This window comes from Bos indicus x Bos taurus, chromosome 7 (assembly GCF_003369695.1).
Source record: "Bos indicus x Bos taurus breed Angus x Brahman F1 hybrid chromosome 7, Bos_hybrid_MaternalHap_v2.0, whole genome shotgun sequence".
In the NCBI taxonomy this organism is placed as follows: domain Eukaryota; kingdom Metazoa; phylum Chordata; class Mammalia; order Artiodactyla; family Bovidae; genus Bos; species Bos indicus x Bos taurus.
Genome location: NC_040082.1, coordinates 95,886,545 through 95,904,885, shown reverse-complemented (window position 1 = coordinate 95,904,885; position 18,341 = coordinate 95,886,545). Strand labels below are relative to the sequence as shown.

The 18,341-nt window shown below is 54.1% G+C and overlaps 2 protein-coding genes across 3 annotated transcripts; one reads left to right on the top strand and one right to left on the bottom strand.

Annotated features, from left to right (window-relative positions):
• The first annotated feature begins 4,460 nt into the window (after nucleotides 1-4,460).
• C7H19orf66 (chromosome 7 C19orf66 homolog) lies at nucleotides 4,461-9,009 on the top strand. The gene is made up of 8 exons (XM_027547795.1): nucleotides 4,461-4,781; nucleotides 5,251-5,374; nucleotides 5,565-5,614; nucleotides 6,984-7,022; nucleotides 7,159-7,308; nucleotides 7,760-7,863; nucleotides 8,006-8,160; nucleotides 8,703-9,009. Exons 1-8 carry the CDS (start codon nucleotides 4,761-4,763, stop codon nucleotides 8,930-8,932), a joined length of 873 nt encoding a protein of 290 aa, XP_027403596.1. The 5' UTR covers nucleotides 4,461-4,760; the 3' UTR covers nucleotides 8,933-9,009.
• On the bottom strand, nucleotides 8,968-17,905 carry ANGPTL6 (angiopoietin like 6). 2 transcript variants are annotated; one of them, XM_027547794.1, is made up of 6 exons: nucleotides 17,343-17,905; nucleotides 12,301-12,883; nucleotides 11,005-11,182; nucleotides 10,262-10,449; nucleotides 9,912-10,182; nucleotides 8,968-9,416 (listed from the first exon to the last, which is right to left on the bottom strand). In XM_027547794.1, the coding sequence occupies exons 2-6, from the start codon at nucleotides 12,874-12,876 to the stop codon at nucleotides 9,226-9,228; spliced, it is 1,404 nt and encodes a 467-aa protein (XP_027403595.1). In that variant the 5' UTR covers nucleotides 12,877-12,883; nucleotides 17,343-17,905; the 3' UTR covers nucleotides 8,968-9,225. The 2 variants fall into 2 exon arrangements, with proteins under 2 accessions (XP_027403595.1, XP_027403594.1); XM_027547793.1 differs by lacking the exon at nucleotides 17,343-17,905 and adding an exon at nucleotides 16,066-16,227.
• Between the last annotated feature and the right edge of the window lie 436 nt (nucleotides 17,906-18,341).

Sequence of the window (18,341 nt, the reverse complement as noted above, 5' to 3'; positions counted from 1 at the left end):
GCATCAATTTTTCAGCACTCAGCTTTCTTTACTGTCCAACTCTCACATCCATACCTGACTACTGGAAAAGCCATAGCTTTGACTAGACAGACTTTTGTCAGCAAAGTGGTATCTCTGCTTTTTAATATACTGACTAGCTTTCTCACAGCTTTTCTTCCAAAGAGCAAGTGTCTTTTAATTTCATGGCTGCTGTCACCATCTTCAGTGATTTTGGAGCCCAAGAAGTAAAGTTTGTCACTGTTTCCATGTTTTCCCTAGGTAGTTCCTATTCCCTATTTATCCTTTGGAGAGACCCCACCCCCACCCCCAGGAGGTTCTTGTTTTCCCTTTTGTGATAATATTACCCCCTTTATATGATTTCTATCTGGATCAAATGAGATACATAATTCAAAACACTTGACACAGTGTTTCAGAAAGTGTTCACATCATGGGACAACAAAGCTATCTTTATCTGTCCAGACAGACCAAGATGGTTACAGAGCTCAAACTAAACTTTGAGGTAGGCAGCGCCTCCATGTGATCGCTGGGAATCTTTGTTTTTCTGTTCATCATGTTTAGTCGCTAAGTCATGTCAGAGACTTTTGCGACCCCATGGACACTGGCCCGCCAGGCTCCTCTGTCCATGGGATTTCCCGTGCCATTTCCTTCTCCAGGGCATCTTCCCAGCTCAGGGATCAAACTGAGTCTTCTGTACTGGCAGGCGGAAATTGACAAGCCACCAGGGAAGCCCTCTGTTCATCTATAAATGCCCAAATTCAGTACTCACAGGCTGTATCTCTGTCCCTCCAGACTGCTCTCGCCCTCGCCTCCTGCTCTGCGCCCTGACAGGCTGACTGCCTGACCGGCTCCCTTTCCTTCCTTACCTTCTGGCGCTGGAAGTGAGAGACTCCAGTAGGAGATGGGGAGGGAGGAGGGGAGAGAGGACAGGGTCTTTATCCTTCTTCCTAAACACAGGCTGGATCTGGCAACTCAATTTTATCACACAGGATGTGGCGGCTGAAGTGATGCTCTGGGACTTTGAAGGCTAGGTCATGAAACAATACAACTTCCACCTGGCTTTCCTTCTCTTGGGTTGCCTGCCCTGGCGAGGCCAGCTGCCAGGTTGGGCGTATCAAACTCAAGTCAACCTAGGTAGTGAGGAACTGAGGCATCCCGCCAACAACCAGCACTCACCTGCCAGTCACATGTGAGCGAGCCTCCTCGGAAGCAAGAGCCTTCAGCCCCAAACCTTCGGAGGAACGCAGCCCCAGTCAACATGTCGACTACAACCTTATGGAGACTCTGAGCCAGAAAGCCTACTAAAGCCGTCCCTGGATTCCTGACCCACAAAAACTGTGTGAGCTAATAAGTGTTTCTTGTTTTAAGTCACTACGTGTGTGCGTGCTAAGTCACTTCAGTCATGTCCAACTCTGTCACCCCATGTCAGTCCATGTCACCCCAGGTCACCCCATGTCAGTCCATGAGGATTCTCCAGGCAGGAATACTGGAGTGGGTTGCCATGCCCTCTTCCAAGGGATCTTCCTAACCCAGGGATTGAACTCTCATCTCCTGCATTGGCAGGCGGGTTCTTTACCACTAGCGCCACCTGGGAAGCCCTTAAGCCATTACATTTGGGAAGATAATTTGTTGCACAGCAACAGAGAACTACACCTGGTAAGAAGAGTCCCGAGTTCCCATTCTTCCTGGAACCCTCTTCCTCTACATCCTTCAGGTCTCCACTCAGATGTTACTTCTCATCTTCCCTAAGCTCTCTTTATCCATCCCCCTGTGGCGGTTTATTTTTCATCCTGCCGTGTATTATCTCCTGAAAGCAGTAAGAGTGTTAGTCACTCAGTTGTGTCGACTACAACTCCATGGAGTGTAGCCCACCGGGCTCCTCTGTCCATGGGATTCTCCAGGCCAGAATACTGGAGTGGGTAGCCATTCCCTTCTCCAGGGGATCTTCCTGACCCAGGGATCGAACCCAGGTCTCCCGCATTGCAGGCAGATTCTGTACTGTCTGAGCCACCAGGGAAGCTGCCTACCCATCACATATTTGTTTCTTCTATCTCCCCCACTAGAATGCTAGCTCTATAGGGCAGGGATCTTTGTTTTCTGTGATGCTGTGTCCATGGTGCATGGAGCAGTGCCTGGCACAGAGCAAGCTCTCACTATGGTGATCATTAGGATGAGAAGCTAACAGACGTGAGTTGTGTTGGGGCTTGATCAGATTCCCACCTGTTTCCTGCCTGTTCTGTGCTCACCATGACCAGGGATAGAACATAGCTGTGACCTCCCCCTCCACTGGGTAAGTAGTAGTTGGGAACTATAACGAGAGAGCCCCTCCATGCCTCCCTGCTTCCCTGGGATAAAATCCCAGGTCCTCTCAGCAGTCTTCAACCTTTTCTGCACCAGAGACCATTTTCCTGGAAGACAACTTTTCCACAGACGGAGTGAGGGGTGTGGGGATGGTTTCGGGATGATTCAAGTGCATAACATTTAGTGTGCAATCTATTTCGATTATTATTGTATCAGCTCCACCTCAAATCATCAGGCATCAGATCCCAGAGGTTAGGAACCACTGCTCTGTGATGCCTGCTGCTGCTAAGTCGCTTCAGTTGTGTCCCACTCTGTGCGACCCCATAGACGGTAGCCTACCAGGCTCCCCCGTCCCTGGGATTCTCCTGGCAAACACACTGGAGTGGGTTGCCATTTCCTTCTCCAATGCATGAAAGTGAAAAGTGAAAGTGAAGTCGCTCAGTCGTGTCCAACTCTTAGCGACCCCATGGACTGCAGCCTACCAGGCTCCTCCGTCCATGGGATTTTCCAGGAAGACTACTGGAGTGGGTTGCCATTGCCTTCTCCATCTGCGATGCCTACAGTCCCCCATTCCTACCTGAAATCCCACCACTCAGCCACAAAGAACCATGAACTGTTTATATTCGCTAATAGAGTAGGCTCCAGGGAGGAGTGCCTAGACCCCATAAACAGAACTTTGGAGTTCGAGTAGAAAACATTAGAACATTTATATTTTTAATCATTGGGGATCTTCCCCACCCAGGAATTGAACCCCCATCTCTGGAGTCTCCTGCACTGGCAGGCGGATTCTTTCCTACTAGTGCCACCTGGGAAGCCCAAGGAATATCATTATGTAATAAATACATTATTATAAAATGATCTACAGAATCTGATCTTTCTCTTGTAGCTCAGTTGGGAAAGAATCTGCCTGCAGTGCAGGAGACCTGGGTTCGATTCCTGGGTCGGGAAGATCCCATGGAGAAGGAAATGGCAACCCACTCCAGTATTCTTGCCTGGAAAATCTCATGGACAGAGGAGCCTGGCAGTCCATGGGGTCACAAGAATCGGACACGACTTAGCGACTAAACCACCACCACAGAATCTGAGTATAACTGTATTTGTATATAATTCATAAGCAAACACTCTTTGGGGAATTGAGCTTCCACATTTTTACTGATGGAGGTTAAACAATTTGAGGGGTGTCATTTATCCTAACACAATTTTGCCACCCCCAGAGAACATTTGGCAACGTCTGGAGACATTTTCAGTTACCACGACTGGGGCAAGGGTGCCACAGGCACCTAGTGGGTTGAAGCCAGGGATGCTGCTAAATATCCTACAATGCACAGGGCAGGCCCCCAGAATCACCCAGCCCTAAGCGCCAATAGTGTTGAGGTTGAGAAGCCCTGGCTTAAAGCGCTAGTCACTTTTTTCTGGGGTCTTTGCACCCAAAGCTGTTCCATCCCACACTCCTATCTTCTGACTGCTTGAGACCTCGCTCTTCCGGACTCCTCCAAGAAGCCATTTTTTTCTTTTTTTTAAAGAAACCATTTCTGATGCCGCCAGGCAGGGCTCCTCCAGCCCCCTCGCCCACCCCCCAGGCTGGGTTAAAATCGTCCTGATCCCCCGGGGTTCTCAATCTTCCGTTTTTCAGCGCAAATTCCCTGGAACCCCTAGACAGACCGATTCTGCAAGACTGCGAGGGACCAGGAATCCGTATTTTTAACGAGCACCTTCTCCCCACCACAACTGCCTGCTTCCTAATATCTTGCACATAGTAGGTGGCCCAGTGACTAGTTGAATGTCTACAGCGTGCCAGGCGCTGCTAAATACTCGACCTGGGGATCTCGAATCCTGGCACGTGCGCGCGCGCGCGCGCACAGGCATGAGCGCGCGCGAGCACACACACCCGCCCCCAGGATGTAGCCACTATCATCATCCCCATTTTACAGAGAAGTAAACTGAGGTTCAGAGAGGAGACATAGCCGGGTAAGACACTCAAAGCGAGTCAGGGGTCTAGATCCTCATTAGCGCCTGATTCCCGGGGGAGGGAGGGGACCGAGCGATGAACTGGGGAGCGCGAACAGGCGGGGGCACCGAGACTCGCCGCGGCCTTCAGATGCGGCCCCGCCCCCACGAGGGACGTGAAGACGCGGACCCCGCGCAGCGTGGGGACATGTGACCGACTGCAGAGGCCGCGCCGCTTCCCCCGCTCGAGTTCTGCGCGCTCCGCCGCAGGGTGCAGATCCGGGGCGCCCGCCTGGGTTTGGGGCGCAAGAGCAGAGGCGGAGCCAGGGCGGAGCCAGCGCTCCCCGTCCACCCCTCCGTTCCCAAACGAAAGCGAAACGGAGCGCAGGAAAGGAAGGGCGGAGCCGGCCTGGAGGCCCCGCCCCCTGCCCTGCGCGGCCGGACCGACGGGCGCGCCCAGGTAGGGGGCCGCTGAGCGCGCAGTGCGGACCCTCGCGGGGACCTACGCCGCCACCATGTCTCAAGAAGGTGTGGAGGTAGGAGATGGCTACAACTGGGCCGGTGGCCCGCGAGAGATGCTGAGGAGGAGCTAGGGGCACGGAGCGGGCTTCGCAGTTGCTGGGGACTCCATCCAAGCCCAGACCTTCCCCCCAAGGCTGGCTCTCGTCTCCCTCGGAAAGGAGAAAGACCGCCACATGCCCCGGAGCAAAATGCGGCCTCCTCAAGGAAAAGCGGGGGCTGCTGGGTCAAGGGTCAGAGGCCAGGGGTCATCTGGCCGGCCTCTTCCCTTAGCCTAGGACGCTCGCCCTAGTCCGCTCCCTCCCCCAGTGCCCTGTGGGGACTTTGGCTTTTTCCAGGAAATGCAGTAGAGGGATGGAGTTGGGGGGGGGGGGTGCGGGTGCGGAGGCCAAAACCCAGGGTCAAGTTTAGGCCGTGAAAAAAGGAAGCCTAGGGATGGAGGAAGGGCAATTGCGCTTCTCCTTCCCCTACCGGTCCCCACCCCAGCTGGAGAAAAGCGTCCGGCGCCTCCGGGAGAAGTTTCATGGAAAGGTATCCTCCAAGAAGGCAGGGACTCTGATGAGGAAATTTGGCAGCGACCACACTGGAGTGGGGCGCTCCATCGTGTATGGTGAGCAGGTGGGGGTCCTGCCTGGTGAGAGTAAGCTGGGGAGCAGGGAGGGGGTGTGGTCTGTGCTGGGGGCTGGAAGAGGCGATGAGATCATCTCTTTGGGGGGCGGTCTGGATCGGGGTTCTGGGGGCCCTGAAATTCCCACAAAACCTTTCAAGGGGCCTTCACTTACACTTACTCTCCCCACTAGGGGTAAAGCAGAAGGATGGACAGGAACTGAGTAATGATCTGGATACCCAGGTAAACTGTCCCCCTCCCCTCAAAACACGTGGTAAGGGGAGGAAGAATGGAAGGGTCAGGCAGAGCTCCTTCTGTGCACTGTCCATCCACAACTCATGGTCTAGCCTTATTCACTTACTCAACTCTCACTCATGGATCTGACCAAGGAGCCTGCAAACCGTAGGTGCTCATTACATCCTGATTGTATGAAATGGAGGAGAGATACAAGAAACTAGGCAGTGAAAAGAATCCGATTATCATCATTACAGAGGAGCCAAAGAGGTCGGGGAAGGCTTCCTGGAGGAGGTGGTACCACATTCTTCAAGCCTAGGGAGGAGTGATCCCTGGGAAGGGGAGGGGTTGGAGATCTTCCTGGAAGGGAGGGTGACCTGAGCAGAGGAACTTGCAGACAGGCTGGGACGAGTAGGAGATGGGGGAGAAAAGAGGGGCAGGGAAGCCCATGTGAATGAATGACTAAAACAATGAATGAATGAAAGCCTTTGTATGGCCACTTTGCCCCTTAGATGGCCTTGGTAGCTGGTGCACTGGTTTGCCTGTCTGAAAGGGCCCAGCACAGAGTTTTTAAAGAGTATAATAAAGTGTTTTATACTTGTAACATTTATATATTTACAGTTATACATGTAATGAGTATAATAAAACTAGCAAAGAGTATCATTGATTGAGCACTTTCCCTGCAGCAGGACTCCAGGAATTCTACCTGTTGACTTATTGCCACAGGTCCTGTAAGACAAGTCCTATTATTTATCATATCCACTTGACAGATGAGGAAGCTGAGATACAGGGTGATGAAGTCACTCACCAGGTTCATGCTGAATGCAGGTGGTGACTGGGATTTGAACCCAGGTCACCTAGAGTCAGAACCTGGACTCCTAGATGTCCTTCATTAGGGAGAGTAGCTTGGCCACAACCCCATAGCTGGAAGTGATGAGGCCAGGATTCCAACCCGTGGCTCTCTAAATCTAGAACTCAAGCACTTAGCCTAAAGCAGCGTAGCCTCAATGAGGTGACCTGTCACAATGCCAGCAAGTGTGTGGCATTTGCCAGCATGAAGGGAGCACAGGCCCCAGGCCTGTTGCCCCACACTCACTCAGGGTAATCTCAGGCAAGCCCTCTCAGGGCTCTGGGCCTCAGTTTCCCCATCTGAACAAGGGGGATCACAGGCGTCCCCACCCCTCAGGGTTGCTATGAGGACAACTGAGGTCACACACCCTTGCCCTCAGGAAGTGGAAGCTGCTCAGTTAACTCCTCTTGAGTTGGGGCCACCTTACTCATATGGGGCCAGAACCCTGCCTCCCCATCCAGAAGCCCTGCCCCCAGAAAAGAAGCATGAGCCACCTCCCCAGTTTCTACCCCTGGTGTTTCCACCCAGGACCCCCCAGAGGACATGAAGCAGGACCGGGACATCCAGGTGAGTCCAGGGTGTGGGACGGGGAGGTGGAGCGGTGAGCACACCCCTGGAGGTGTCCATACGTGAGGAGGAGGGACACTTCAGGGGCTGGAAGAGGACTGACTACCCTCTTGGCCCTGCCCACCCCATTCTGCAGGCGGTGGCGACATCCCTCCTGCCACTGACAGAAGACAACCTACGCATGTTCCAGCGTGCCCAGGAAGACCTCATCCCTGCCGTGGACCGGCAGTTTGCCTGCTCCTCCTGTGACCATGTCTGGTGGCGCCGCGTGCCCCAGCGCAAAGAGGTGATAACCCAACCCCTGACCTTGGTTCTGTCCCGGCTCTGCTCCCAACCCCCATTCTGTGTCCAAACCAATTGACCTAAGAACATCAGCCTCTGAGAACCCAACTCCAGACACCTGCAGCCTCAGAGATCAACCCCAATCTCAGCCCCAACTCTGACCCACTGAGCTGGACTTTCAACTTAACATTCAACTGGAGAAACTCAACTTACCCCTGAACTCTGACTACGGAGTTTGACCGCTACCACAGAAATAAAACCTGAACCCCAAATCTGGCTTCTGAAACCCCTGACCAGTGGTGTGCTTCTGGTAAACGCCTAACAACCAGCCCTTGTAGGAAGTGCCCCCAGATTTCGCCAATTTCGATGTGTTCGCCAATTTCGATGGTGTAAATCCCAACGTGACCACCATCAGGCTATCGGTGCCCATCTGCTCCGCTCTTCTGTACCCCCAGGTGTCCAGATGCAGGAAATGCCGGAAGCGCTATGATCCCGTGCCCAGTGACAAGATGTGGGGCGTGGCTGAATTCCACTGCCCGAAATGTCGACACAACTTCCGGTGAGGGCACAACTTCCCGAGAGGGAGCTGACCCCACCCCCTCGCCCTCGCCCTCGGCCCCAGCCCAGCCCCGCCCCTCCCTGCCCTGGCCCCATCCTGGCCCAGCTGGCCTTTGGACCCTCACGGCCCTGCCCGCCCCCAGGGGCTGGGCACAGATGGGGTCCCGGTCCCCCTGCTACGGGTGCGGCTTCCCTGTGTATCCGACCCGGATCCTCCCTCCGCGCTGGGATCGCGACCCGGATCGCCGCAGCACCCACACCCACTCCTGCTCCGCTGAGGACTGCTACAATCGGAGAGGTGAGCGCCTAGCGCGTCCGCATGGCCTCCCCCTATTCCGGGCAGTCTATGTGGCCTGGACTGCTGGGACTTCCACCTCTGGGGCTTTAAGTACCAAGGTGTCTGCCTGCTTCTTCCACCTAACTCCTAAGGTCCTAGTTCTGGAGGCCATTTCATCTCTTACCACATCAGCCCCTCCTTCCACATCTTCCACCGTCCTCCACCTCCTTGCCTCCAGGTCTCTCCTGGAGGGGGATCCCTCCTCACACTCACTTCCCATGGCATCAGCCACCCTCCGTGTTTTCACCCATATGGCTTTGTGGTTTCACCCTGATGGCCCACATCCCAGTGTCCTGTGGACTCAGCCCTTGCAGTCTCTCTGTGTTCTTGGCTCGTTTTGTCCTCTGTAGTCTCAGGTGATGTCCATGACCCTGGGTCTCCTGTGGCTTTAACGTCTATGACTTCCACCGCTGCCCTAGAGCCTGTGGCCTCAGCCCCTCCCCTCCCCCAAAGCACCCTGTGGCCTCCAGCCCAGGAGGGGCTCAGAATCTCTCCCTCCCCAGAGCCCCATGTGCCTGGGACGTCCTGTGCGCACCCCAAGAGCCGAAAGCAGAACCACCTGCCCAAAGTCCTGCACCCCAGCAACCTCCACATCAGCAGTGGCTCCACTGTGGCCACCTGCCTGAGCCAGGGAGGACTCCTGGAAGACCTGGACAACCTCATTCTGGAGGACCTGAAGGAGGAGGAGGAGGAAGAGGAGGAGGAGGAGGAGGAGGGCGGGCATGGGGAGTGACCCCTGCCAGATGCAGATGCAAACCAGACACGGTCTGTGGCTATTTTGTGTTGTTATAAAATATGAGCTCAAACTGAGATCTCAATGCCCTTGGGGAGCCATGTGGGTCCAAGATATTGGCAGGGGGATTCCTGGGCACTGTCTGCACAGCCCTGGGGAAGCCCTGCAGATCCACAACGGGAGGAGGTCTGTGGGCGTGGTCTGCATGGAGCCACGAAGGAGGGGTGGCCAGAACAACTTGGGCTCCTGCTGACACACATCCCCTGGGACCTGAGGGACAGATGGACAGAGGGTCACGGCCTCAGGGGCCTGATCAGCATGGCAGCCTTCTTGAGAGAGTAAGCCCCACCACGAAACTCGGCCCAGTAGACCCCATCCTGGTAGCGGCTACGGTAGTGGCCACCACGATGCCACACACCATTGAGGTTGGAGTGGGCACAGGCGTGGTACCACCAGCCTCCCCGCTGGTACAGGGCACAGTTACCTGAGGGGAGAGGGGAAAAAAAAGCCTTATTTTATTCTTCTCACCAGAATAAAAGCCTCTACCAGCACCTCACTAACACAAGGCTTTTGCCAGGCATACTCTGTCCCCCTACTTCAAAGTAATAGCCTTAGTTTCTTCCTTATCCCCTTACCAAAGTACAAGTCATATTTTCCTCCATCCTTTCTGCAAACAAGGAGCTTTACCTCTCATCCCTTTACCAGAAAAAACAACCTCTCCTTTCTTTCTACAACAGTTAAAAGTCCTAGCTCTCACAGCTCCCCCTTTCCCCCACCACCTTTCACAAAGGCTGGGGCCTGACTTATTGACTCATTAGAGAATGAACGTAGACTCCCTCACCAGAATAAGAGTCCTGTCCTCCATTCTCTTGTTTGCCCTGATCCCTACCAGAGGAAAGTCTTACCCCACCCTCTTTCATTTCCTCATTAAGAGTCTTCTATCCTGCCCCGACACACCACCAAAATAAGAGCCCTTTACCAGAATAGGAGTCTCGGTCTCTATCCACGGTGCTGAAAGGCTTGTCATTGTGCCAGGAAAGAGAGTCTCCAGCATCTCCATGGTACTGGCCAAGCCGCAGGCGATAGTGGTCACTCTCAGGCTCCAGGGAAAAACCATCATAGTGGGCACGTGCCCCACGGCCTCCCCAGTCTTCAAGGAGCACCAGTAGCTCATGGTCCCCACGGCTGGTAAGCTGATGCACAGGTTCAAGGCCCAGCCAGTATTCCCCATCAGGCTGCCCGAAGCCCACCTAGCAGGGCAAGAAAGTCAGAAAGGCAGGAGCTGGTCCCCTTCCCCTGCCCAGCCCTGCCCCACCCACCTGTGCCCACCTTGTAGTGCTGCCAGGTAGTGAAGAAGTTGACCGAGCCATCTTGCCGCCTCTGAATCACAGTCCAGCCTCCTCCCTCCAGCTGTTGCTCGCACCATGCTGACACCACGTGCCGGCCCACTCGTAACTCATACACTCCACTCTGTCCATGGCCTGCCTGGCGGGCCTCTGCACAATCCTGCCATGGGCCTATGGGCACAGGGACATGGGAGAGGCACAAGCTGAACCAGTCAACCCCTTACTTGAGTAAGAGTCTTGATTCTCACTGGTCCCCTCACCAGAATAGAAGTGCTGCTTCTCTTATTCCCTCTCCAGGATAAAAGCCCCAATACCCCTTTTCTTACCTAAATTAGACTCTAAGTCACTCTTCTCTCAGTAGAGCAAATGTGGAGCCTGGGATTCCTAAATCCTCCTTCTAGGGTTTCACCAGAAGAGAGGTCCTGAACATGGCTCTCTGAACTTCCTCCAATTCTCACCAAAGTAGCATTCTTAAATCTGCTGCCCTCTCACCAAAATAAGAGTACCTCTCCTAGTTTCACACCATAGTAAGAATTTTGTTCCTTATCAGAGTAAGAGCAGTATCTCCCTGTTCCATCAACAGAATACAAATGCATCATTTCCCCCCAGTCCCCTCACCATAAGAGGAATCTCACATTAAGGTCCTGACTCCTATTTCCCTCTATTCCTGCTGCACTGGGAATCCCCTGGCTCCTCACACCCCCAACAGCCACGCCCTTGACTTACCTGCTGGCTTAGGAGGAACAGCAGGGTGCCCCAAGGGCAGAGGAGAGGCCAGGGGTCCTGGCTGTCTCAGGGTCTGATCTCTCTGGGGTTCTGCAGCTGAGTTTAACCTCCTGCCAGTGTCATCAGTGCCACCCACCAAACTTACAGGAACCACAGGTACCAGGGGTGGGGGCAGGACCTGGGGTAACCAAGAAAGTCAGATACGTTAGCCCTGGAGGCTCTGGGCTCCTACATCTCCCAGCACCCAGATGGGAAGGCGATCAAGAAGGAGCATGGCTTGATCCTCCCGTGCCTAACTCCAGCAGTCAAGAAGAGACAGAGTTGGACTTCCCGGTGGTCCAGCAGTTGTGACTTTGCTTCTACTGCAAGGGGAAGGGTTCGGTCCCTGGTCGGAGAACTAAGATCCCCCATGCCTCAAGGTGTGGCCAAAAATTTTAACAAGAGACAGAGCTGGGCTTAAACTCTTGCTCTGGTGCCCATAGCTTAACCAATCTGTGCCTCCAAACTTTTCTGTAAAGCAGGGATAATATGAGGCAATCCAACACTTGAGTATTAACTTACTGAAGCCTCCCAAAGCTGTAAGGTAGCTAATGTCAGAGCAATAATCTCTTATTCAAAACCCAAGGCCAGACATAGTCCAGAATTCTGAATAATACAGCAGGAGTTAGAAACAATAACTGGAGAAGGAAATGGCAACCCACTCCCAATATTCTTGCCTGGGAAACCCCATGGACAGAGGAGCCTGGCAGGCTACAGTCCATGGGGTTGCAGAGAGTCAGACACGACTTAGACTAAAGGACAACAAGAAACAGTAACACAGGGTCTACATATATTCCCTAGCAACCCCAATGAGGTCTTTGGTCTTCATGCACATATTAATAATATACCTGATTACAGGAATCTGCCTGCAATGCAGGAGAGCTGGGTTCAATTCCTGGGTCAGGAAGAACCCCTGAAGAAGGAAATGACAACCCACTCCAGTATTCTTGCCTGGAGAATCCCATGGACAGAGGAGCCTGGCAGGCTACAGTCCGTGGGGGTCGCAAGAATCGGACACGACTTAGCGACTAAACCACCACCACTATGAGTATTCATATCAGGTAGATAAACACTTTAAGTAGCTACCAGTAGCGTTTTGACCCAAATGAGTTGTTGGAGGAGAGGCAGGGATCCGGTTTATGGAGCTTTTTTACTTCAGAACTGCAGATAAGAGATCGTGGGGTTTCAAGAGGCCCCACCTTACAATGCCCACAAGAAGTGGCTGCGATTTGGGGAGGGTGATAGTTTCGGAGTTACCTGCTGCTGCCCGCCCGCACTCCCCGGGCACAAGCGCTCCAGGCGGGCGATGAGGCCACTCTGCTGGCTGACTAGCTGTGCCAGCTCGCGGAACTTGACGTCCAGCTGGTGGAAGCGGGCGGCGGCGCGCTGAGCCTCGGCGGAGGCGTTCAGCACGCGATCCCCGAGCAGCGCCAGCGCGGAGGCGGGCTCCGCCCCCGGGCTAGGCGCCGCCCCTGGGCCCGCCTCGTGCTGCAGCTGCGCGCGCAGCTGGCCCAGGCGCGCGCTCAAACCACGGCTCTCCTTGCGCAGCGCACGCACTTCGCCGGCTACGGCGCCGTCGGCAGTTGCCAGCCGCTGAAGTTCGCGCAGCAATTCCTCGTGGCGGCTCACGCGCACGCGCAGCGCCGCCACCTCGCTGGCGTTCACGGCCTCCGGCGTCGGCCGCGCGGCCGCTGGCCCGCTCCAGCACACGGCGCCTGTGAACTTCTGCGGGGGCAGCACGAAGGTGTAGGTGCAGCGCGGGGGGGCCGCGCGCGCCCACCACGCGCCCAACAGGAGCAGCAGCTGCATCGTGAGCAGCCGGGGTGCCGACATGGCGGACCTGCGGGCAGAGAATGAACGGGAAGGAGCGGGGCTGGACCCCCGACTATCAAGTCGGACCAAACCTTGTCCTCTCCCACACGGGAACGCACATGTCTACACCTACGTGTATCAGGGGTCGCACACGCCGGATACATCCCCTTCCCAGCCCCGAGGTTGGAGATGCTGCAGTAGAACCCATCCCTGGCCTCACCACTGAGTTCCAGGCGCCCTACAGGTCATTATGCCTCGTGCATTCACTCTGCAAGGCTTCACTGAGAGCTGACCGTTTACGGGCCTCAGTTCTAGGCGCTTGGGAATACAGTCGGGGGCAGCACACACCAAAAAAATCCCTGCCCTGGTGAGCAACGAACAAAATTAAGTTAGAATTCATAGAGTATTAGACTGCCCTAGTTTGTATTAAAGATAACAGGAAAAGACAGAGGGGAATACCCTGGCCGTCAGTGGTTTAACTGCGCTTTCGCTGCTCGGGACTTGGATTCCGTCCCTGGTTGGTCCAGGAGCTAAGATCCCACAAGAGCCAAAAAAAAAAAAAAAAGACACCAGTAAAAAGACTGAGATTTGAGAGGAGGGAAGACCTGGAGGACGTGACATTTTTATAGAAAAACCTGAGGGAGGAAACCATGGGGGTTTCTAGGGGAGAAGAGGTCCCTGGCTGGGGGAACTGAAACTTGAGGGTGGATCATGCCTGATGTATTAAAGGACCTGGAGGAGGTGGAAGCAGAAGCCATGGGGAAACGGGGGAAGAGGGGATGAGGGAAAAGTCCCCCTAACTCAGTCTAGTAGTGGACACCACATTTCCCATATACCCAGCTCAAAACCCCAGGGTTGTCCGCATCTCTTTCTCAATGGCAGATGGAACTCATCAGCCAGGCATGTCAGCTCTGGTGTTTAGACCCTGAATTCCTCCACATCCCCCCCGGCCACAAACTAACCCCATCCCATGATCCAAGCTCAAGACACCATCTGGCTTTCCTTACAGCAGCTACCTCCCAGGTCTCCAGGCTTCTGTGCTCAGGTTCTGCTCTGTTTTTCCAACAGCAGCCAGAGAATGCCTGTGAACACCCAAGTCAGGTCATGTCCCCTCACTTAAAGGAAAAACTCAAGTCCTCCTGCAGCGCAGAAAGTTCTATAAGCTCTGCCCAGTCCCCTCCCTTCCTCACCTCCTCCTGTTCACCCCACTCACTCTGCTCCAGCCACCCTGGCTTCCTGACTATTCCTCAAACACACAAGGCATCCTTCAGCCTTAAGGCATTTGCACTTGCTGTTTTCTCAGCCTGGAATATGCGTCCCTGAATTTATCATGCCTCCCTCTCCTTATTCAGGTCTCAGCTGTCTCCTTAGAAGCCCTCCTTGACTATCCCATTTGGAGTCGCCCCTCCTGGGCACACCCTATACGGACTTTTTCTTTCTTTTTTTCTTTTCTTTTTCTTTTTTTAATATTTATTTATTTGGCTGCACTGGTCTTACTTGCGGCATGTGGGATCTAGTTTCCTGACCAGGGATTTAACCCAGGCCCCCTGCATTGAGGGCATAGAACCTCAGCCAGTGACCACCTGGGAAGTCCCCATGGTCTTTGTCATTTTAGCATTTGTCATTCTGCATTTGCCTCATTGATTTGCCACTGTTTGCGCTCTGAATTCCTCCACCAAAATAGCAGCTCCCAGAGGCTGAGTCTGGGTTTTGTTCACTGCTCTGTCCCCAGCTCCTAGAACAGTGCTTGGTGCCACACAGGCCCCGCAACACCCACATGCTTCCCCCCCAGGTGTTCCCTGACTCCCACAAGTGAGCTCATATAGGTGTCTTCACTCAAGGACGTATAGTTGTGGCCACTAACCCTCTGCCCTGCAGGATCCACACCCAGGCCCGCACTGCCTTCATTCCTGGAGTTCACACACTTGCAGCCTCTCAGATGGGGAAACACGTTCCTCCCATGTACATTTGCCCACATTCAGAAAATGGTCCACATGTCAGCCCTGTCTGCACCAACATCCACTTTGTCCAAACCCGCACATCCTGGTAGCCACACAAGCATGTGTCCTGTGGGCTTCATCGTCACGCACATTACCTCGTTCACACATTCAGCAAGCATTCCTTGAGCACCTATTGTGTGCCAGGAGATGGGGACACAGCTGTGACCAACACAAACAAAACCCCTGCCCTCACAGAGCAGACTGGGAAAAAAACAGTAGGTACGTCTTAGAGTGATAAGTCTTAGGAGGAAAAATATGGAAGGATGTGAGAGACCTGGGCTGGGGAGCACTTTAAATAAAGGAGTCAGAATTCGCTTTCACTGCCAGGGGTCTGGGTTCTATCCCTGGTCAGGGAACTAAGATCCCATAAGCCATGTGGCGAGGCCAAAAAAAATGAATAAATAAGTAGAGGAGTCAGAGCTCACTGAGAAAATGACACTTGAGTGAAGACCTGAAGGAAGAAAGATAAAGGGAAAATCATTCAGGCAGAGGGAACAGCAATGCAAAGGCCCTGAGGTGGAACCTAACTTGATATGCCCAGCGAATAACAGGGAGGCCTGTGAGGCTGGAACAGAATGAGAGAGGGGGAGAGCAGGAGGCAGAGAGGACAAGGAGGTGATGGAGGCACAGTGTGCAGGGACCAGAGGAGGATCTGGAGTTTTACTCCAAGTCCTGTGGGAGCAGTGGAGGGTTCTGAGTTGCAGAAACGCATATTCACAACGGTACTCAAACACCAAGCACTAACTCCCCAGGGCAGAGCAGGGTCCTCTCCTTGCCCCCAACCCTGGAAGACATCAGGCCCTACATAATAGGGATGGACCAAACCCCTTGGAGGCTTTCCCAGGTGGCACAGTGGTAAAGAATCTGACTGCCAACGCAGGAGACACGGCAGATGCAGGTTCAATCCCGGGTCTGCAAGATCCCCTGGAGTAGGAAATGGCAACCCATGCCAGTATTCTTGCCTGGGAAATCCCATGGCCAGAGGAGCCTGATGGGCTACAGTCCATGAGATCGCAAAGAGTTGGACACAACTGGACATGCATACACACAAACCCCTTGGAACTAGAGTGTGTGTAACATCTGCTGCCTTTTGGGATCTCAGCCTGTGGTAAAGAGGAGGCCTGGGGAGCCCCCCAGCCAAAGCGAGGCCCAGGTTTCCCAACAGACAGATTCAGCCTCCACCTACCCTCCCACCCTCCCACGCTCTCACCTCTCACGACCAAGACCCTGAGTTCCACAAGGCCCACAGCAGACACAAGGAGTCCGAGAAGGAGCCGAGGGTCCAGCAGGGCCTCTGAACTGGAGAAGGGGAGAGGCTAGTGGGAGAGCAAGGAGGAAGGAGGCGTGGTAACCACCCCCAGCCACCCAGAGCCTCGAACTGGAGCTGTGAAATGCGAAGCCGGGGAGTTCCAACTGTAAATATTTAGCATTTCCCACGTGAGAACAGAGGCAGAATTGCCAGACCCTCCTGCTCAGGCCACCAGAGCCTGATAACACAGTTCAGTGCCCTGAACGTTCCCCCAACAGCGGAGCACAGAGCGTGGGAGGCTGCAGGCCCAGGAGGCTGGGGCGGATCCCAGCCTCAGACACAGACACGCAGACACACATCACAGAGAACCACAAGGGCAAATACCAGCAGCACCTGCTGCGTGGCGGGGGTGACTCTAAACTCAACATTTTGTATCTCATTTAATCCTGGCCACCTGAGCTGGTCTCCATAAGCAGCCACATTTTACAGCAGAGAACTGAGCCTCAGGGAGGGTGAGCAACTGGCCTGTGGGTCACAGCCAAAGGAAAAAGCAGCAGTGGGATTCAGCCCAGGTAACATGGCTCCAGAACTCACACACATAACCACGACAGTCACACACTCTTGTGTAACACTGCAGCACAAAGACACATACAGATGCCCCAATAAGACATGTAAACCATTGCACAAAGCAGCAAAGATAGATGGAATCTATGTGTATGTGTGTGTGTCCATGGATTTGCCTGGCACACCCAATTATAAAGACACAACTGGAGGGAATTCCCTGGTTGCCCAATGGTTAGGATTCTGCTCTTTCACTGCCGGGGGCCAGGTTCCATCCCTGATCAGGGAACTAGGATCCCACAAGCCTTGTGGTGTGGCAAAAAAAGAAAAAAAGACAGCTGGAAACACAGCACAGATTTGGGCAGTGACTTTTCAAAGCGTGGTCACATACACATATACATCACAACAAAAGAAAATATCCTGTGGGCTGAGTGTGTCTGTATCTGCACGTGAGGCACATACACACTCAAGTATACTCAGTCACACACCGGCAAGGGCAGAGACGCAAACCAACTAGAAAGCGCAGAGACAAGCCCCTGATACCCGCCTGCCACCCAGTGCAAGTTTCCATTTATCTCCCACACACTCTCACATCCTCACACAGGTCAAGTCCTGCAAGGACGAAAACAGGCAGCAGTAACCACACACTCATCTCTCAGAAGTACAAAGCGACTCACGTAGAGCCCCCACCGGCCTAGGGTCTCCTTGTAAGAAGGCCTCCCCGACCAGCAGACACTCTCTCCCGGTTGCTACTGTCCTGAGCTCGTAACCCGAGTGGCCTCCCGGGCTGAAGGAGGAAATGGTCGTCCCAGATCTGAGAGACGCTGCCAGGCTGGGCTCTGGGCCTGGGCTGGGGCCCCTCCGCCCCCCACTGGTAGTCTCCTCCGGCTCCCCCTTTTGGCCGCAGAGAAAGAAACCTCAGAAGTCAAGGAGACGGGCTAGTGGAATGGAGTGTCCAGGAGACAGAAGAGAGACGTAGGGAAGGTGGGGAGAAAGGTGGGTGATAGAGAGAGAGATGAGAAGAGAGAAGTGGGAAAAGCGGCAGAGGAGAAAGACGGAAACTTATAGATGATGAATGAGACAATTGATGGCAGGAGCAAGGCTGGGGAGAGGGAGGCAGACAGGGAGAAGACAGGGATGGGGAGGGGGAGACAGAAGTGGGGAGAGGAGAAAAATTGGAGTGGGGAGACAGGAGAGGGGAAGCAAATGGTGGGGAGACAAATGAGGCAGGGGAGTAAAGTGGAGAGGGGAGACAGGGGAAGGAAACAGATGGAACAGGGAGAGAGATGTTGGGGGAAATCTCTTCCCCCACCCGAAGGTTCTGGGGAAGAAGCCAGAGGCCTGAGGCCAAGACTGGGGCTTTGAGCGGAAACTGGGAGGGGGGAAATTATTGACCAAGCGCCCGCCTTGCCCTGAATTTCCAGAAGGTGATGTGGAGTTTCCATCCCCCAGCCAGTCCACAGACAGGGCCTCTGCGAGGGACAGCTGATCCTCAGGAGCTGGGAGCCCAAGCGAGTAATTGCCAAGGAGCTACCCCCTTCTCAGGCTCCCAAGTGCCAGGCTCCAGGGTGCCAAGTATTGTGTACACATCATCTCTCTTAATTCGCAGGTCAGAGAGGAAATGATGATCATTTAGGATATTTTAGGAGCCTCAGAGTGGAGAACTTGGCTCTCAA